Here is a 17,645-nt window from a genome sequence, read left to right on the forward strand (position 1 = left end):
ACGCATGCATATACATCCACATACATACACACATGCATGGTTCCCCAACCCACATGTGTGTGCGCACAAACACATACGGGTCCACGGGTCCAGTACACACACATCAGCATACATATGCACACAGGGAGGGGGGGGGGGGGGGTGGACACTAACACAAACAAAAAAGAAAAAAAAAGATTAAAGGTAAGTAAAAAAAGTGAGTTGCAAAAAGAAATTTTCAGGTGACTTATAAATAGCCCACACGAATTAATAAATTATGCGCATAGAATTTGCTCATAGTTTCTAACAAGTGAACTTGTGTTTGTTTCCTAGAAAGAATATCTTATATACTCCTCCGTGTGTGGTCATTTCCCATCACCAGCAACTGATTCCATTATGAAGAGCTACAACTTGGAATCAAACGTTAGAATCACGATTTACTTTCACCATTAGGTTTCCACGATGGGCTCATCAAAACTAGATCTCATTTGATGAATACTTTTCTAGAAAGAAACTCCAGTTTTAAAACAAAGCAAGTTCCTAGTACTAATTGCATACTCCCTCCGTCCCAAAATAAGTGTCTCAGCTTTAGTACAAATTTGTATTAAAGTTTGTACAAAGTTGAGACACTTATTTTGGACGGACGGAGTATGAGTCAAGATTTAGTGTCAATAGTCATAGCATGTACCCCCTCCGTCCCAAAATAAGTGACTTAACTTTGTGCTAACTTTGATTGAATAGTCTGAAACAACCAGCTGAGTGACCATCAAGAAAAAATGACTACTACTATCGTTTGCTCATCAAGGCTTCTATAATAGGAATCATTCAATGATGTTCTTTGACATTTAACCATCTGTTCATAAAAAACGCACAAAAGATTAATGACTAAAGTAAAATGTGATGTAGAGCTATGATGCTTGTTTGTTAATGAATTTAGCAGCTAATCAGACACATGGGATCAGATATAGGAACATATAAAATGCTGCAATAAGACTATGAAGTGAAAGCTTGGCGCAAACATGATGAATGTTACTGCCATTCCGGAAGCAACTAGTTTTCACCCTTTCTACCTGATGATATGGCAGGTAGAGCTGTATATAAGCCAAATCCTGCTAAAACTGTACCCACAAAATAAGAGTTCTCTGCAATACTCAGGCCCCTCGAGTTTCCTTCTAATATTTGAACTTCCAGAACATTGACGAGTGAGAATCATCCACAGCATAGCACAAACTGTCAGAATCACGGTCCATATGACCATAACCCTCAGCCTCTGCTATCAACAACGCCAACAAATCCTTGTAACGAGATTGTTTCTTTTGAAGCACGCGGATGTAGGCAGATAGTCCAAGCCAATTGGTTTCTTTGCGTCTTAGCTTTAGAACTGGGCGCACATTGGATTGCAGCTCCATATCTTGCATACGGCTGACAATCAGACTATGCATGTATCTATTCAACGGAAGAAGGGATTAGAAAGTTATACCTTGTTTGATGAAATAAGTGGATAGATAGTAAACATAAAGCACTTCAGCGTAGTTTTTTATCACAAATATAAATGTCAAGAGAAATGTAATACCTGAAGGTCTTCTTAATGACATGCAGCAACTCGGGTTTGCTTATGCTGGAATAAGGCATGCTCCGCATATAGCAATGAAACTTCATTGCGCATAACAGGAAGGCTTGATATATATTCAGTCTTACAGTGCCCAGTGAGTTGATATTGGAGTCATAGAAAATGGGATGGCACTTCGGACGCATGTAATGGCATAGCTTGCTGCGAAGGTACTTCATGGAAGAATGCATCTTCACAGTGATCGTGGAGATGATTGTAATGCCTAAATACCTGTTTGAGAAATGTGCATACTCATTACTAGTTCTTCAACAGTTTTTTATTAGGAAAATTAGTTTGGACTGGATCACTGGAGAACCAGTAAGACGAACACTGCCAAATTAGGCAATAAAGCAAACGGACACCTTTGTTAAATTTACAAAATTTTGCTAACAGAAGCACTGGAGCTCGTGTGCTCTACTGTAAGTTTTCAACAAGCTTCTAAAAATAGACAAAAATTCAGGAGAATCTTGTATCAACATTTCAACTTATGTAATTGCCTGTGGTTTAAAAGAAATACACAAAAATGATTAATCCGGGTTTCAACAAAAAGATGGCAGAACCACAGCGGTGGTCAATGTATTTCTCAGGGTTATAAACAGGTCAACCGTCCTAGATCCATGTTCTGTATCACTGAAGATGATCTCAATATTGATGAACTGAATCAACAAACTAAAACTAGAAACTGACAGACATACCTTGTATAATCAGCTTGAATTTCTAAATTTTCACAGTTTATAAGCAAACCACTCCATGGTATGAAAGTGACTCCATCATCGCCCATGTAGAGCCTATTATCACACTGCTCGTTATCTCCAATGTTGAAATTATAACCATATTTGCTGTCATTCATGTAAGTATTGTAGTACACAAAACCTCTTCTCATCCTATTAAAGAAATTCAAAGCATGCTTCTTTGAGAGAGAGATAAACATGAAGTCATCAATGAACCTCATCATTAAAAATTCCGGTTCTGAAATAGCATCTCCTGAATTTCCATCATGCAGAAAATTCAATATCACAGAATTCTCAAGGTGACCATAGTATAGGGAACAAAGGTTAGGGGATAACTTGTTTCCTTGAGCAATCCCTACTTGCTGCAAGTAAAATGTTTGCCCAATCTTCAGAATATTGCACTTGACTTGTTCGAAAAGGACACGTTGAAGCTCTTCCTTCCGAATTGTACTAACAGTTCCCTGATTTCAAAAAAGGTAGAGCTTTAAGATATTCGGTTGGTCAATACTTGTATTCTGTGTGAGAAACAAACAATTGGAAGCAAACAGATTGTCAAAAAAGATAGAGCAACAGCATGGGCAAGCAAAAATTGAAAACATGTTCCAAAATCACTTTCTACTCCCTTAGCCCTTCTCTCAGCTAATGGACCATGGATTTTAACTGTGGTGAAACTTCAATCAAATTTCATGAAACTTGCATATCTTGGTAGAGGACAGAACATGGCAATTATCTGCCAAAAAATCGGTCAAATTTGAAAAATAAGCTCATCGTTCACCGTCCTCACAAAGGCAAGACACCTAATCTGATATGTTCGTGTATTAGGTTAACAGACCAGATGACAAATGTGACCTATGCAGATATACTAGAAATCTGATTGCTCAAGAAGTTCCAAAGTGATTTTCTGAACATGGATGTGTAAACCCTTTTAGAAGCAAAGATTGTGTACATACATCATACATCAATGCAATTGTGTGATCACAGCTTTACTTACCAGATGGATTACATATTTACATTAAAGAACTCACCCCAGAAGTATGTGCCAGAATATATAACATCGCTACATTTTATTATTTATGTTCCATAATTAGTAGGTCCTGTGAAGAACTTCTATTTTTGCATTAGACTTCCATAGACATGAAGGTGGAAATGCAAAGCTGACCCCCTAACTAAATGGTATAGGCAAAACATTATGATTTCAGTAGCTTTCGCCTTTAGTGGCAAGCATTTGCATATTCAAGTGGTTGTTACATATACTCCCTCCGTCCCAAAATAAGTGTCTCACTTTGTACTAACTTCAGTACAAAGTTGCACTAAGCTTGAGACACTTATTTTGGGACGGAGGGAGTACTTAACATCAGTCACGTTCAGTAACAAGTCAAACACCAGAACAAATGAAATAAGCTCTGATACAGTACCTGATCAACTAGAATGCCACCACCTGATGACCGCTGAATTGAGAAATCGTTAATACCGTTTCCGTCGCTGACGACTACATTTGAATCAAAGCGATAAGCCACATTCTTAGACCTACTGTAAATTACTTTGGTACATTTTCTCAAGGCATACTCATCACCTTTCAGAACATCATCCATAATTTTCAGTAGCACGTCATGATTAACACAATCAAATGCCTTAGATACATCAGCAACCACAATATATATCTTTGACTCTTTCAACTGTCTTCTTACTGAAGACATAAAACTGGAAAGATTTTTGTAAACACCATCATAATCAAAAACAGAAGAACCAAACATCTCTGGGTTATCATCCCTTAATTTTTTAATAACTAAATGACACTTGTTGAGAATACCATCCTTTGACTGAGATTTAAAATTTACTAATGGTCTGATATCTTTTGCTTTTGGAAGAAATCTCACTCTTGAAGAACGGTACAAATGTTTTATTGCTCTCCTCGATGTACGACGCAAAATCTTGAAGCTCTGCGCATTTAAGGAAGCAATAGTATTGCTAGTTAGGTTCCTCCACACTGACTTTGGATAATAGAAAACATCATATCGCTTTGTTTCTCTTTCTGTAACATAAAAGTATGTACTGATCAATGGGATCACAATGTCAGAAAATAACCAGCTAATCCAACAATGCAAGAGATTGTTCTGTTTCTGCTCCTCTGTACCATTTGACAGCCCAGTCTCTTCTCCAAGTAGTACAGAACAAAAGCAACTAGTGAATCCAATTTTTGATAGCCAAGAATATTCTGGTGCTTTCAACTCACAAATACAATCAGTTACTTGAAATGTTTCAAACCTGCGTAACCTTATAAACTTCCAAAGGTTCATCCTTAAGGATCTCTTACTAGAAGGATTCCCTAACAAAGGCTGTGGTATGATCCGTGTCAACACTGCCCAGACAAAGGATACTACTTGCTGATGTGTACTGTAAGCTTCCAACTGAGCAAAAGATTCACCACAATATGCTGATTTTCCTCCTGTTGAATATTGTATGTTGCCTGAAGGGAGCCCATCTTTTGCCACCTGCTTTGTATTAAAAGAGAATATGGCATCATTCTTCTAGTTTCACATTAATACATTTGTGCCATTTCGACCAAGTAAACAATATACCAGCCTGTGTAGAATGAAACATCCAAACGCATACATAATGCTGCATGTTTCACCAGCATAGCAGTTAAGAGGCCAGTAAGTCATGCCCTAACAAAAACATTTTTTCCCTATTCTAACCAGATGAAAAGTAGGAGCGGGGTGTTTCTCCTCTCTAAGACTCAAAGTATATAAGCAGAATCAATTATGCTGAACCAGTGACAGTGGGACGTAGCTTGCCACACTTGACACTAGATTGTGGCGAACTGTAGAAAGCAACAAAAACAAGCCCTATAATTTCAACACTTAAAGCAAATAACTATAGGATAGTTCAGACAAAAGGATAAGAGAAGGCAAAATAGCCATAGACTATTTTATTGTTTGATTCTTAGTAATAGTACTCAAAAGTGGTTTAATTGTTCAAAAGTACCTTAGACTTAACAGAACAATGCTTCAGAAATAGTTTCTTGTACTGGCAGCGTTTAGAATTCCTTACGAGATTTTTCACTAGTTGAAGCATCCAATGATACCTGGTAACAGGAACATTAACCACTTACAATAATAGAGCCAGATAGATAAAAAATCAAAAAGATGAAGTGATGAACATATTATCCTGCATAAGTGTGACAACGGGCGAGAAAGTAATATCTTCAGAATAACGATATCATGGCCTCCATTAATGCATTTGCAGTGGCTTACATAAGGTTAACATGTGTGACTAAAAAAGGATGGGAACGGAGCAAAAATACGGAGACATTTTTAAGGAGTAGTGTATAATGTATATATCTCCATATGCCCTTTAGCACAAGATATAAAGGCCCGCATAAATGTTTACATGTATCTTATTGCAATAGAGGAAAACTGATCCAATCTTTCCTGTTAATAAACAAACAAAATTGTGTTATGACACACCTCCTCATCCAATGGTGACAAATTTAAACCTTTAAGATACTTTATTCGCCTGGCAGTAGGCCACTAATATATTGTCATTACTTTGGATTAGTAATTTAGATAATAAAATATGAAGTAATGGTATCTCAAACAGACGTGTTCAGTAGTAGCATGTGTTTGACAGAGGAAGGTGAAATTGATATCCTCACGTGCAGTCTAAAGCTTATGTGCAAAGTTATGCAAAATGCTGAAATGACACGCTGGCTAGTGGCAATATTAATACAAATTAAATTTGTTGACTCACAGGCAATTAGAATTTGGTCTGGAAGATCCATGGCAATCACATTGGAAGAACTTTATGCAGCATTCCTTGATTCCAAATATGCGCTTTAATAAAGACAGTGCGTCTGGTCCTTTCCTTTTATTTGTCAAGTCTAACAGTATTAAGGAAAGTTTGCAGAAGATACTATGACAAATAATATATACAGCATACATACAAATACACGGTAAGATTTGCCGAGTATCACCTATGAACCTCCAAATGTCAGCATTTCAACAATCTAGTGCTTTACGTTTTTTCCATCATGTAACATCTTGTAAAATGTAGGTCCTCAAAAGAGTAAGTATAAAATACAGAGGAAACACATGCAACAAAAGAAGTATTAACATAAAACAAACCAAACACATACCAGAGCTCCGAAATAATATCCACGAGACCTTTTTAGCAGAAGAAATTAGCCTGGAATGAACTGATTTTGGTTTTTCATATATCACACATTCATGCATATCATTTGAAGGGAAGACTAAGAAACTGATTAATGTAAACTATTTACAAGTTATTTGAAACAATTCGGAAGTTTCCTCCGAGTAGCATAGTAGATAACGAAAATTTGCAACTAGATGTTAGTTCAATCTACAAAATTTCATGAAAATATATTCAGATACACATCTCTATCAAAATAGGAACGGTATATTTTATTTACAATATGGTTGAACGTTTGTAAATCAGATGATGTGGTCAATGGTAACTAGGAAAACGTTACTGTGAGTACACCATACGAGATACATGGCAAAATTATCCAGGGAAGGGTGCCAACATACTGTGACAGAGTACACCGAGTGACATACATATGGAACAAAAGCTCCAAAAAATATCCCACGTTGCTATGTAAGTCACCAATTATCTTATCACTTCCGCACAGAACCTTGCTCACCTCCACCGATAGTCCCCCAACAAGAAAGACAAGAAAACTGAGAGTAGGTTTCGTTCTCCACTTACTGCAACTTTAGAACTATTCTGTTGACAATAATTGCAGGGTACCATTTCAAGAGATTGACACACTTCGAGCTTTGACAGGTACTAAATAGCAAAAGGATACTGCTGCGATGGAAGATATTCTCAGATATTTCTTTGTTATAGAAAATGGCCTGTCTTGGTATCAAAGAATCTACTGACACACATTTCGAAGCATTCAACATTAAGCAATTGAAACAGATGGAACCACTCTGCAAGTAAAAAAAATATGTTGAGGAAACAACAGGTCAACAGCAACATAAAAACTGCAAGTGGTTGTGTAGCAAGCCAATTGATCAGTGCTGCTGAATTTCAAGAACACTCCAAGTAGAAACACACAAAGCCCATTATCAAACAGCAGTAGCAATGTCCACAAAAATCGCAAAAAAAGAGTCACATGCTGCACTTAGTAGGTTGCAGTTTTGGCGATTTCCACCGCATGGGCATACAGTATTCGCCTTTGGTGGTGACTGGAGAGGTAATGTATACCAGTGACTAATGCTGTAGCTCTAGAGTTTAACATCCCTTTCGGTATTATTGATCAAAACACAATGGTGGCCTCTCTTTAGAGACTAAAAAACATGAATCAATTCATCAGGACATGGCAAGCAGCTAAATACTTGGGAAACAAACTCAAGCTAATCAATCTAATTAGATAGATATCCTGGCTGACTTGGCTATACAGTCACTGTCCCTAGGGGGGGCATGCGGCAGCACTCATATAAGCAGCCCCGCACACATTTACCAATAGGGAAGCTTGTCCAACACCATCTGAGATGGCTTGACCATTTGAGGGATAAGATCCACCATTAGAATTGAAATTTTTTAATAACATTATAAAGATACGGTTTTCTGGTCTACTTTTTACCACATGCTAGTAAATTATGCAGTTTGACAATGCAAAGAGGTGCTATTGAGGATTTATCATTCCATTGTCTCACCAACATGACCCTAGGATCAGCATGTCGGTGAGGCGCTAAGTGGAAAATCTTCAAGTGTCAATATTCGCATCTTCTATTTTCCTCTCATCCAAGTTATTGCTTTTGACACTACTATATAACTTGGAGACTATAACGTTACAACAGTAGTCAAAAATCAAAATGAATGGAATAACTAATGATTTAGGCAGGTAGACAGAACTTGAGTGTAAGCACAAAAGAAACGGTAATAACAAATAACAGGAGATTGGGAAGGAACTGACATTCAGTTGTGGGTAGCTGGAGGGTCCTACTTTGGGACTTGTACATTGGACTCCTGATTTACCGTAACCACACAATAGATCCTGGGAAGGACTAGTATCTAACACAGAGCTAGGTGACTTCTTTAATGACAGGACAGGTACATTGCATGGCTCTTCAGTTTGTGAAACAAATTCACCATTGTTCATTCCAATAGAAATGTTATCTGCAGTATGCTTCAAGGAGTGTGTTTGACCATTCACTCCAGCAGCTGAGCCATCTGATAAGAGATTACACAGAGTGTAATAACTGTCGTTTAATTTACTTAACTCTGTCAACTTATCTTCGTTACAGAACTGCTTCTGCTTACTGCGGCGCTGCCAGCTGTACAATCTTTTTCTTTTCCTAGGCTTCCGGGTAAAGCAATTGGAACAGTTACATCCATCACTTGGACAATTAGGCTTTATAACTCTTTCAGCATCACAACTTCCAGAACTTTGTAGAGCATCATATCTCTGAGTGTTATCTGAACAGTAAAACGCAGAGTCTGAACTGTTGCCACGATTGCCTCCAGTTATGTTTAGTTTCATCTTTGCATTACGCAACACGTGGCACTGAGATCAAAAGACATGCAGTATCCGATCAGTTTATTAGAAAAAATATACCATAGCATTCACAGTGTGCTTGTTTGATAAAAGAACATTCGACAATGAGGTCATCAAGACATTTTAAGCATGTAGTATCAAAGAACATTATCAAGAAAGCCAATTCCTGGTTGAAGAAAACTCGGGACATGGTAATGAATTCTACAACAAACTGGGTGCTGCCATCTTGATTATTTGTATTCAAATGCTTAATCAGTTTGTTTACTTTTTAAATGCAGCTATAAAACAAACCAGAGTAAACTACCAATTGTTTACACCACATAAAGAAAAGTCAAACTATTAAGAGTAATACTAATGCAACGCTGTTTTCCATCCCCAACGTAATAGCATGTATGTAGAGACTTGTTTGGAATGGAAAAATGGAAGATTCTCTCGGCTATTGAAAACCTGAATCTGCGTGAGGAGCCTTATTTCCATGGCAGAACATCAGTAAAATAAAGTTTATAATGTCATTTGGGTTAGTAACCAGGTGCTTTTTATGATAAGATCCACCCATAGCCGGTTTCGATTAAGGGATAAGATCCACCATTAGAATTGAATTTTTTTTTATTAATATGTCCATATATACTCATCTGACATAGTTTGAGTTGATAGGCCTCTATATAGAGAGGAGCTTTTGATGAATTAATCAAGCAAGAACAATATAAATTAATTACTAGTCTCCTACATCATCCCAGTCTCTGATCTCTCCTATCTCCTTGCAGACGGGCCGTTATAGCTGTTGGATAAACAGCAACTGACCTTTACTAAGGGCCAAAGGCCATTACATATACATGTGCGGTGAAGTGCAGGAAACCCCTTATACAATGGGGATATACCGAAAAGAGACTATACACATCTAACACACACCCCTCAAACTCATGGTGGATCAACAACACTGAGTTTGGAGAGGAGAAAGCCATGCTGCGCTCGAGTCTGTGCCTTCATGAAGATGTCAGCCAACTGTAACTCAGAGGGCACATAGTGAAGAGCGAGAGTCTGATCCTGCACAGCAGCACGCACAAAGTGGGCATCCACACCGATGTGCTTGGTGAGCTCATGCTTCACCGGATCACGCGCAATACTGATAGCACCGGTACTGTCTGACAGTAAGGGAGTCGAGGTAGTAGCAAACACACCAAAATCCTCAAGTAACCACCGTAACCAGATCACCTCGGCTGTCAACATAGCCATGGCTCGCAGCTCAGCCTCTGTACTCGCCGTCTGTTTCTTTGTCTTCCAGGCAATAAGAGAGCCACCAAGAAAGACACAATAAGCAGAGGCGAGCGTCGATCAAAGGGATCACTAGCCCAGGTAGCATCAGAGTAGGCCTGGAGCTCAAGAGTGCTGGAGCGGGGAAAGAAAAGGCGCTGAGAGATCGTGCCACGAAGATATCGTAGAACACAGAGGAGGTGACTATAGTGGACAGGGGTGGGGGCTGAAACAAACTGACTCAGGATGTGGACAGGATAGGAGATGTCAGGACGCGTAACAGCAAGATAGACAAGGCTGCCAACGAGGTGATGATACCGAGTGGGATTAGGAAGAGGGTCGCCATCAGAGGCACAAAGCTGAACGTTGAGCTCCATAGGAGTCACAACAGTGCGCTCATCACCGAGAGCAGCGCGAGCAAGAAGATCCGGAATATATTTTTCTTGGGAGACGTAGAAGCCATCAGAGATCGAGGAGATCTGAATCCCAAGAAAATAGCGAAGTGGACCAAGATCAGTCATGAGGAACTGGTCGTGAAGGCGAGCCTTAACAAAGGCAATGTACTCAGAGTCCTCACCAGTGATGATCATGTCATCAACATAGAGAAGGAGAAGAGTCCGACCGCGAGGAGACGTGTGAACAAACAACGCGGGATCATGATCACTGGGCAAGAAACCAGCGGCAGTCACCACAGAGGCAAAGCGCTCAAACCAGGCGCGAGGGGCCTGTTTAAGACCATAGAGGGAGCGACGAAGTCTACAGACCATACCATCAAGAGCATAGCACCCCGGTGGTGGCTGCATATAAACCTCCTCACGCAACTCGCCATTAAGAAAAGCGTTCTGGACATCAAGTTGAGAGATAGACCAATGACGAACAGAAGCCACAGCAAGGAGAGTGCGGACAGTGGTCATGTGGGCGATAGGAGCGAATGTCTCATCATAATCACGGCCCTGCTCCTGCTGAAAACCACGGGCCACAAGACGAGCTTTGTAACGCTCAAGAGAACCATCGAAGCGGGTCTTGATCTTGTAGACCCACTTGCAGGTGATGGGACGAACACCGGAAGGGAGGGAAACAGATCCCATGTGCCAGAGCGCTCAAGGGCAGCAAGCTCTTCGGCCATCGCAAGCTGCCATTCAGGCTGAGTCATGGCAGTCCGATAGGAAGTGGGCTCAGCAATAACAGAGAGACCGTACCAATTAGGAGAATAGCGATCAGGCGGAGGGCGAGGCCGAGCACGGAGGTTATGAACCGGGTTAGGCGTGAACGGAGGTGCACCAGAGGTGGAAGGTGCGTCAGGCGCGTCAGGGAAAGCATCCTCAGTACGAGGACAGCGAGCATAGTGGAGAGGAAACGGTGAGAGAGGGCGACGGACTGGAGATGATGGTGTAGAGGTGGAGGAGGAGGATGGAGAAGATGGCGTCGGTGGTGAATGAGAATGAATGAGAGGTGTAGGAAGAAGAGGTGAAACATGAGGCACATAGCAGGGTGTATCGGGAAGGAGAAGAAAAGAAATATCGTCCACAGAGAAGCTCGAGGAAGAAGGACGTGGGTAGTAAGAGCGAGGCTCATCAAAGGTCACATCACACGAGATGCGCAAGCGACGACCAACAGGGTCCCAACAGCGATAGCCCTTGTGCTCATTACTGTAGCCAAGGAAAACACACTCAACCGACTGAGCAGTCAGTTTGGTGCGCTCGTGTGGGGCAAGAAGGGCATAGCACACACATCCAAACATATAAAGAGTTGAGTAGTCTGGAGAGCGACCAGAGAGACACTCCATAGGAATACCATCCTGCAAAGCAGTCGATGGCTGAATGTTGATGAGATAGGTGGATGCAGAAACAGCCTCAGCCCAAAAATGGGGTAGAAGGGAGGCGGCAATCATCAGCGCACGAGCCGTCTCAAGCAGATGACGATGCTTACGTTCAGCAACACCATTCTGAGCATGAGCACCAGGACAGGAGAACTGGGCAAGGGTACCCTGTTCTGCGAGAAAGCCACACAACAGCTGGGAGATATACTCTCCAGCGGAGTCAGCACGAAAAGTACGAATAGGCGTGGAAAACTGGGTGTGAACCATGGCAGCAAATTGTTTATATATAGAGAGAACCTCGCTACGAGATTTCATGAAGTAGAGCCAAGTGTAGTGAGAGAAATCATCAATAGACAAAACATAGTAGCGATGACCACCTTTCGAATCAAAGGGGGCTGGACCCCAGACATCAGAATGAACTAAGTCAAAAGAATGCTGAGATACCGACTGACTGGTAGGATAAGGTAACTGGGTATGTTTGCCAAGTCTACAACCATTACAAGGTAAAGAAACATCTCCAAATACAGACCCTAAGAGGCCCTGACGCACTAAGGAAGACAAGCGAGAGCCACATATGTAACCAAGGCGATGATGCCACTGCTGGAAGGACGCAAACGAAAAGGCAGCAAGAGCATGAGAGCTGACTGAAGTGGTGGCAGCGGAAGGAACACAGAGCCAGTCAACTTCCCAAAGACCCTCGGACTCACGGCGTCAGGGGCCAGCACCAACCAAAACCTTGGTGCAACGATCCTGAATGGAGCAAGAATCGGTATCAAGAATGACCCGACAACCAGAATCAGTAAGTTGGGCAGCGGAAAAAAGATTCATGGTAAGGCGAGGAACATGTGAAACACCAGGAACAGAAAAGGATGAAGTGGAAAGAATACCACGACTAGCAACAGGAAGAGATGTGCCATCGGTAGTAAGAACATTAATAGGAGAATCAAGAGGGCAAAGAGAGGACAAAGCTGGAGAATTAAAGGACATATGAAAGGAAGCTCCAGAGTCCATAACCCACGAAGATGTACCTGACGGTGTAGATGCCGGCGGTGATGAAGTGGTGGAAGCAGTCACAGCAGCAGGACCAGTCGGTGATGAACCAGAGGAAGCCAGAAGGCGTTTAAGCCGTACAATGTCCTGGTCGGTGTGTGAGGGAGTCGAGGAAGATCCAGGAGTCCCATTGGGAGAGGAGCGCCTCTGGTCTCGCTTCTTCTCACGGCAATCAAACTCTGGGTGACCTGGCCGAGAGCAGTAGCCACAGAAGGTGTCACGGCGCGAGCGGCCCTTCTTAGCATAAGGAGGGCGACCCACCCCCCACCCCCCTGAAGGTGTAGGTAGGAGCGGTGGAGCAGTGAGCCGAACAGACAACACAGGAGCCCGAGCAGCCAACACAGACGGAACCGCCAGCAACCCCGCAGAGCGAAGGCGGGTCTCCTCAGCACGAAGCTCGGCAAGCACCTCCGAGAGAGGAACACGACCACGAGCAAGCAAGTGAGCACGTCGAGGCTCAAACTCAAAGCAGAGACGAGATAAGAACTCATGAACCCTCTAAAACTCCAAGTCAGACCGCGTAGTCTGACAGCAACGGCAAGTTCCACAAACAACTGTCACCCTGCTGAAGAGCATGCTCCTGACGCACTACAGAGAGGTATAGAGCATCACCAGAGGGCTGATAGCGCTGACAAAGATAGGACCACATGGCTGCAACAGTGCCGAGGCCCATGAACTCCGAAGCAAACTGAGGGAGGACACTCGTAGTGAGAACAGCAGCAGCTCGAGCATCATCATTGCACCATTGAGTGTAAGCAGACAGATCATACCGGTAGACAGAAAGAGCATCAGAATAGGCGGATACCTGTTGATCATAAGCGTCAACTGCAGCATCATCAAGAGCCTTGGCTGCATCCTGATCAGCCTGAGAAGCATCAGCAGCAAGCACCGGCGGTACTGGCGGGATAGGAGCCACCGGAGCAACAGGGCAGAGCGGACAGGGTACCTCGCCAGAGAGAACGCCCCACAGCAGAAGACCACGCATATGGATACGCATGAAGCCCGCAAACTCAGCATAGTTGGTGTCATCAAAGAGAATCGAGCACTGAGGGACAGCTACATAGCCCGAAGAAGACATGAGGAAGTCTCTCTGCTGCTTCTGCCTCTTTTTTTTTGGAGTCAACGAGAACAGCAAATCCCGATCGAGATCAAAAGGGATCGAGCGCCCGCTTGCAGGAAGCCCCCACGCGCACTCCCGCACGCCTACTCGCATGGCCAGGCGAGCAGAGGCCAGGGGCCAGCGACAGCAGCAGGAAGCGGGGCCAACGGGAAGGAGACGAGTGGCCTGGCCTGTCAGCAGCGAAGGCGCGAGGGAGCGGCCGGCCACGACGCGAGGGGGCACCGGACAAGCTTCAGGCGACGAGGCAAAGCAGCTTGGCAGTTGGGGAGGGCGGGGCGAAGAGGAGACAGTGGGGTCCGTGACGAGGGGTGGCCGGCCGGGCAAGAGATGGCAGCTACCGGGCCTGGGCAGCCGGATCCGCGACAGGAAGGGCCGGAATCGAGAGTGAAGCTAGCACGGAGTTGCGGCATGCGGGAGAGAGAGGAACCTAACATCTGATACCATGTTGGATAAACAGCAACTGATCTTTACTGAGGGCCAAAGGCCATTACATATACATGTGTGGTAAAGTGCAGGAAACCACTTATACAATGGGGATATACCGAAAAGAGACTATACACATCTAACAATAGCTATCTTTCTGGTGGTATTTATCCGTCATCAACCCTAGTGCATCGCAGTATGTCCGAATGGTTTTCGCTGTGCATGTGCCAGTCCAGACAGGTAGTATTTTTGTGTGCATGGAGAGTCATAGCCAGGTTGAAATTAATTGTAACCTGAAGAGCTTCCAGACTGGGACCAAAGATTTAAGTTGGCATAACAAGACACGGACCTAAATAAATAATCACTGGGCCACATGATCTGAAGATAAATTCTTACCGTAGGACATTTGACTTTTGTAGATCTGGATTGTTGTTTTCTTGCCATGGTACTGGCAAATATAGGCTTGTGCAGAACAATGTTGAGTGGAACACCAGTCACCTGAAAGTAATCACTCTTTTTAATGGGCAAAAAGACTGATGAATGCCTCAGAATATAGCACATGAGAAGATCCCCAATCTGAAAGACAACAAGTTTCTGTCAAGCAAAGGATATGAGGAACTTTACTAAGCAAAGAAAAAGGATTTCCTTTACACTTACTCTATGCAGGAGAATATTCCAGGATGAAGAAGAAACAAGGTTAGCCTGGCCACCCTAGTAAGCATAAAGATTTAAAAGCATTAATGAAAAATATAAAAAGAGCAAAAAATAATTGTACCAATGGATCAAGCAGTGGCGAGTCTAGTAGGGGGGCTTCAACCGGCTCTAGCCTACCCTCCAAAAATACAAAAAAAAAATAGTACTACACGTCCCAGCCCAGCAACCCAATATCTTATGCTCTGCCGAACAGCACCAACACTCCAACAGCCCACACGCAAGTAGCACACAGGATATCGAGTAGGGACACATGATAGCGAGATGACGGACCCTCACGCTCCACGGCTCAAGACAAGTATATCAATATTTGTTTGCTGTAAAAAAACATATCAATATTTGTCTGTTTAAGTAGGAAAATATGAAATATATAATCCAATTTGATACTTTTCAAAAACTTCAGAACAACTATAGTAAATACTACATGTTTCCAATAGTAATCTGGCTAATTTTGAGCTTATTTGAAGAAAAGGGATTAAGTGATAATGGCTAATTTTGCTAACGAATTCATATTTTGGTGAAAATTATGATTTTTTAAATCTATCAAATACTACATGTTTCTGGTAGTAATCTAAGAAAGTTTCAGCTTGTTTGGAGCGAAAGGACTGGAGATAATGACTATTTAGCTAGACAGACATAAATTTCCGTTCAAAATTTGATATTTTCAGAAAACCATAAGATGACAGTAATAATACATATATTTTCAGTAGCATTCTGGCAAATATTAGCTTATTTGGATAAAAGAATTAGGAGATAATGCCCTTTTCTCTTTAATTAAAATGATGCTTAGTTTCTTGCTGTTAAGTTTGAGCCCACCCTTCCTTGTCTTCCTGGATTCGCCACTGGGATCAAGCATGTCAACCTTCCAATCCAAGTAAAGGTTGTCCTTACCTACTAAGATTAAGCTCCGTATGTAGTGAGGACATAGAGCAGCAAGGATCGGTTATGGGGTTTACTGGTTTATATACAATTTTGAAAAGTTTTACATCGGTACAAAGCTCGTACCATTTTCACATATCCAATACAAATGTCAACAAATATATTGATGGTCAAACATTAAGATCAAATGCACTCATCGTACGATGCCACTTACAAAGTTGTCGATGCCAAAGAAAAGTAGTACAAAACTTTGTACACAAAAGTACATGGTATATTTTCACAACTGAAGAACCTAATCTGATTACACGAATTGCAGACTGCCAATACCACACATCCACAGCACCAACAACCCTTACATGAAGGAAGATGCTACTGAAGTGACACAGCCTTCATCACTAGTTTTCACAACAGCTCACAATTTGTTTCTAGAGAAGTGCGAAAAATGGATAGTAAAGCATAGGAAGGCAATGCTAGACAATAAAACGTGTGGCGGCAATTTCTTTTACATGCCACAAATCATTCCCCGCCTTTCAATAAAAAATGGCATTCATCGTACCTGATGGATACCATTGCAGAGGACGTTCTTGGTTCTACAGGAGCGATCCGTCAAGATCCACTTTATCGTCTCCCGAACGAGCTGAGGCGTACATAGCAATGCAGGCAAACGAACGGCAGCCTCAGATATATACCCAACAACGAAACGAGAAATCTAGCCACCCCAGGCACGACACGGGCAAGGATAGAAAATAAAGAAACCTGTCCCTGTGAGTGCCCGGCGTTCCCTGGGGTGTACCGCGGCGGCAGGGGCGCGGCCGGCGCGGGCTCGACGGCGCAGACGGCGCGGGTGACGAGGCGGCGGTACGCGACGGGGTCACCGTCGCGGAGGAGGTGCGCCCAGCGGCGGCACGCGAGGCACCCGGAGGCCGCGCCGCGGCAGACGGGGCAGGGGGCGCCGGGGGGCGGGGGCGGGGGCAGGAGCGCGAGGATCGCGCGGCCGAGCGGGCGGGCGCGGGAGCCGTAGGCCAGGCGGAGCTCTGGGCGGCCGCCGAATGCGCGACGGCGGCGCCGCCGCGCCATTGAGCGAGCGCGTCGCTCGCGGGGCGAGCGAGGGAGGAGGCGCCTGCGGCGGGCGGTGGACGGGGCAGGGGCGTTTGAGGCGGGATTTTGAAGCGGCGGGGCGGGTCAAAAAGTTTCCGCCAATTATTCTCCGGTGCTCTCTTCTCGTGTTGGTTAGTTCGGCGGCGGTTCGTGCGCTTGCGTCGGGATTCGGGGAGAGGTGGGGCTACTATGGCGTTATGTGTCAAGCGGATGTGGTGTGAGCCGGTCATGTCAAAGTTTTACCGTGCTTTTTACGGACCAATCCACGCCAATAAAATTTAAAATAAGAGCAGAAAGTTATTCTCAGAGATGATCGTAGAGATATGATGTATGTAGAACTGGGTAATAGCATCGGTTTGTAAGGCCCTTTAGTGCCGGTTCGGTAACCGGCACTAAAGTGTGGCCATTAAAGACCCCGTCCCTTTAGTACCGGTTCAGCACGAACCGGTGCT

The 17,645-nt window shown here is 43.3% G+C and overlaps 1 protein-coding gene across 2 annotated transcripts; it reads right to left on the reverse strand.

The window, feature by feature from the left end:
* Window positions 1–218: 218 nt before the first annotated feature.
* Window positions 219–17,275, reverse strand: LOC123150181 (telomerase reverse transcriptase). 2 transcript variants are annotated; one of them, XR_006474992.1, is made up of 13 exons: window positions 16,852–17,275; window positions 16,652–16,732; window positions 15,163–15,216; window positions 14,902–15,081; window positions 8,261–8,851; window positions 7,145–7,271; window positions 6,070–6,199; window positions 5,305–5,404; window positions 3,735–4,811; window positions 2,284–2,780; window positions 1,553–1,819; window positions 1,050–1,425; window positions 219–832 (listed from the first exon to the last, which is right to left on the reverse strand). XR_006474992.1 is itself a non-coding variant. In XM_044570007.1 (12 exons), the coding sequence occupies exons 1-12, from the start codon at window positions 17,170–17,172 to the stop codon at window positions 1,152–1,154; spliced, it is 3,699 nt and encodes a 1,232-aa protein (XP_044425942.1). In that variant the 5' UTR covers window positions 17,173–17,275; the 3' UTR covers window positions 1,003–1,151. The 2 variants fall into 2 exon arrangements, 1 of the variants encoding a protein (XP_044425942.1); XM_044570007.1 differs by lacking the exon at window positions 219–832 and having other exon boundaries at window positions 1,003–1,425.
* Between the last annotated feature and the right edge of the window lie 370 nt (window positions 17,276–17,645).

The sequence above is a fragment of the Triticum aestivum genome, chromosome 7A (assembly GCF_018294505.1).
Source record: "Triticum aestivum cultivar Chinese Spring chromosome 7A, IWGSC CS RefSeq v2.1, whole genome shotgun sequence".
Classification (NCBI taxonomy): Eukaryota; Viridiplantae; Streptophyta; class Magnoliopsida; order Poales; family Poaceae; genus Triticum; species Triticum aestivum.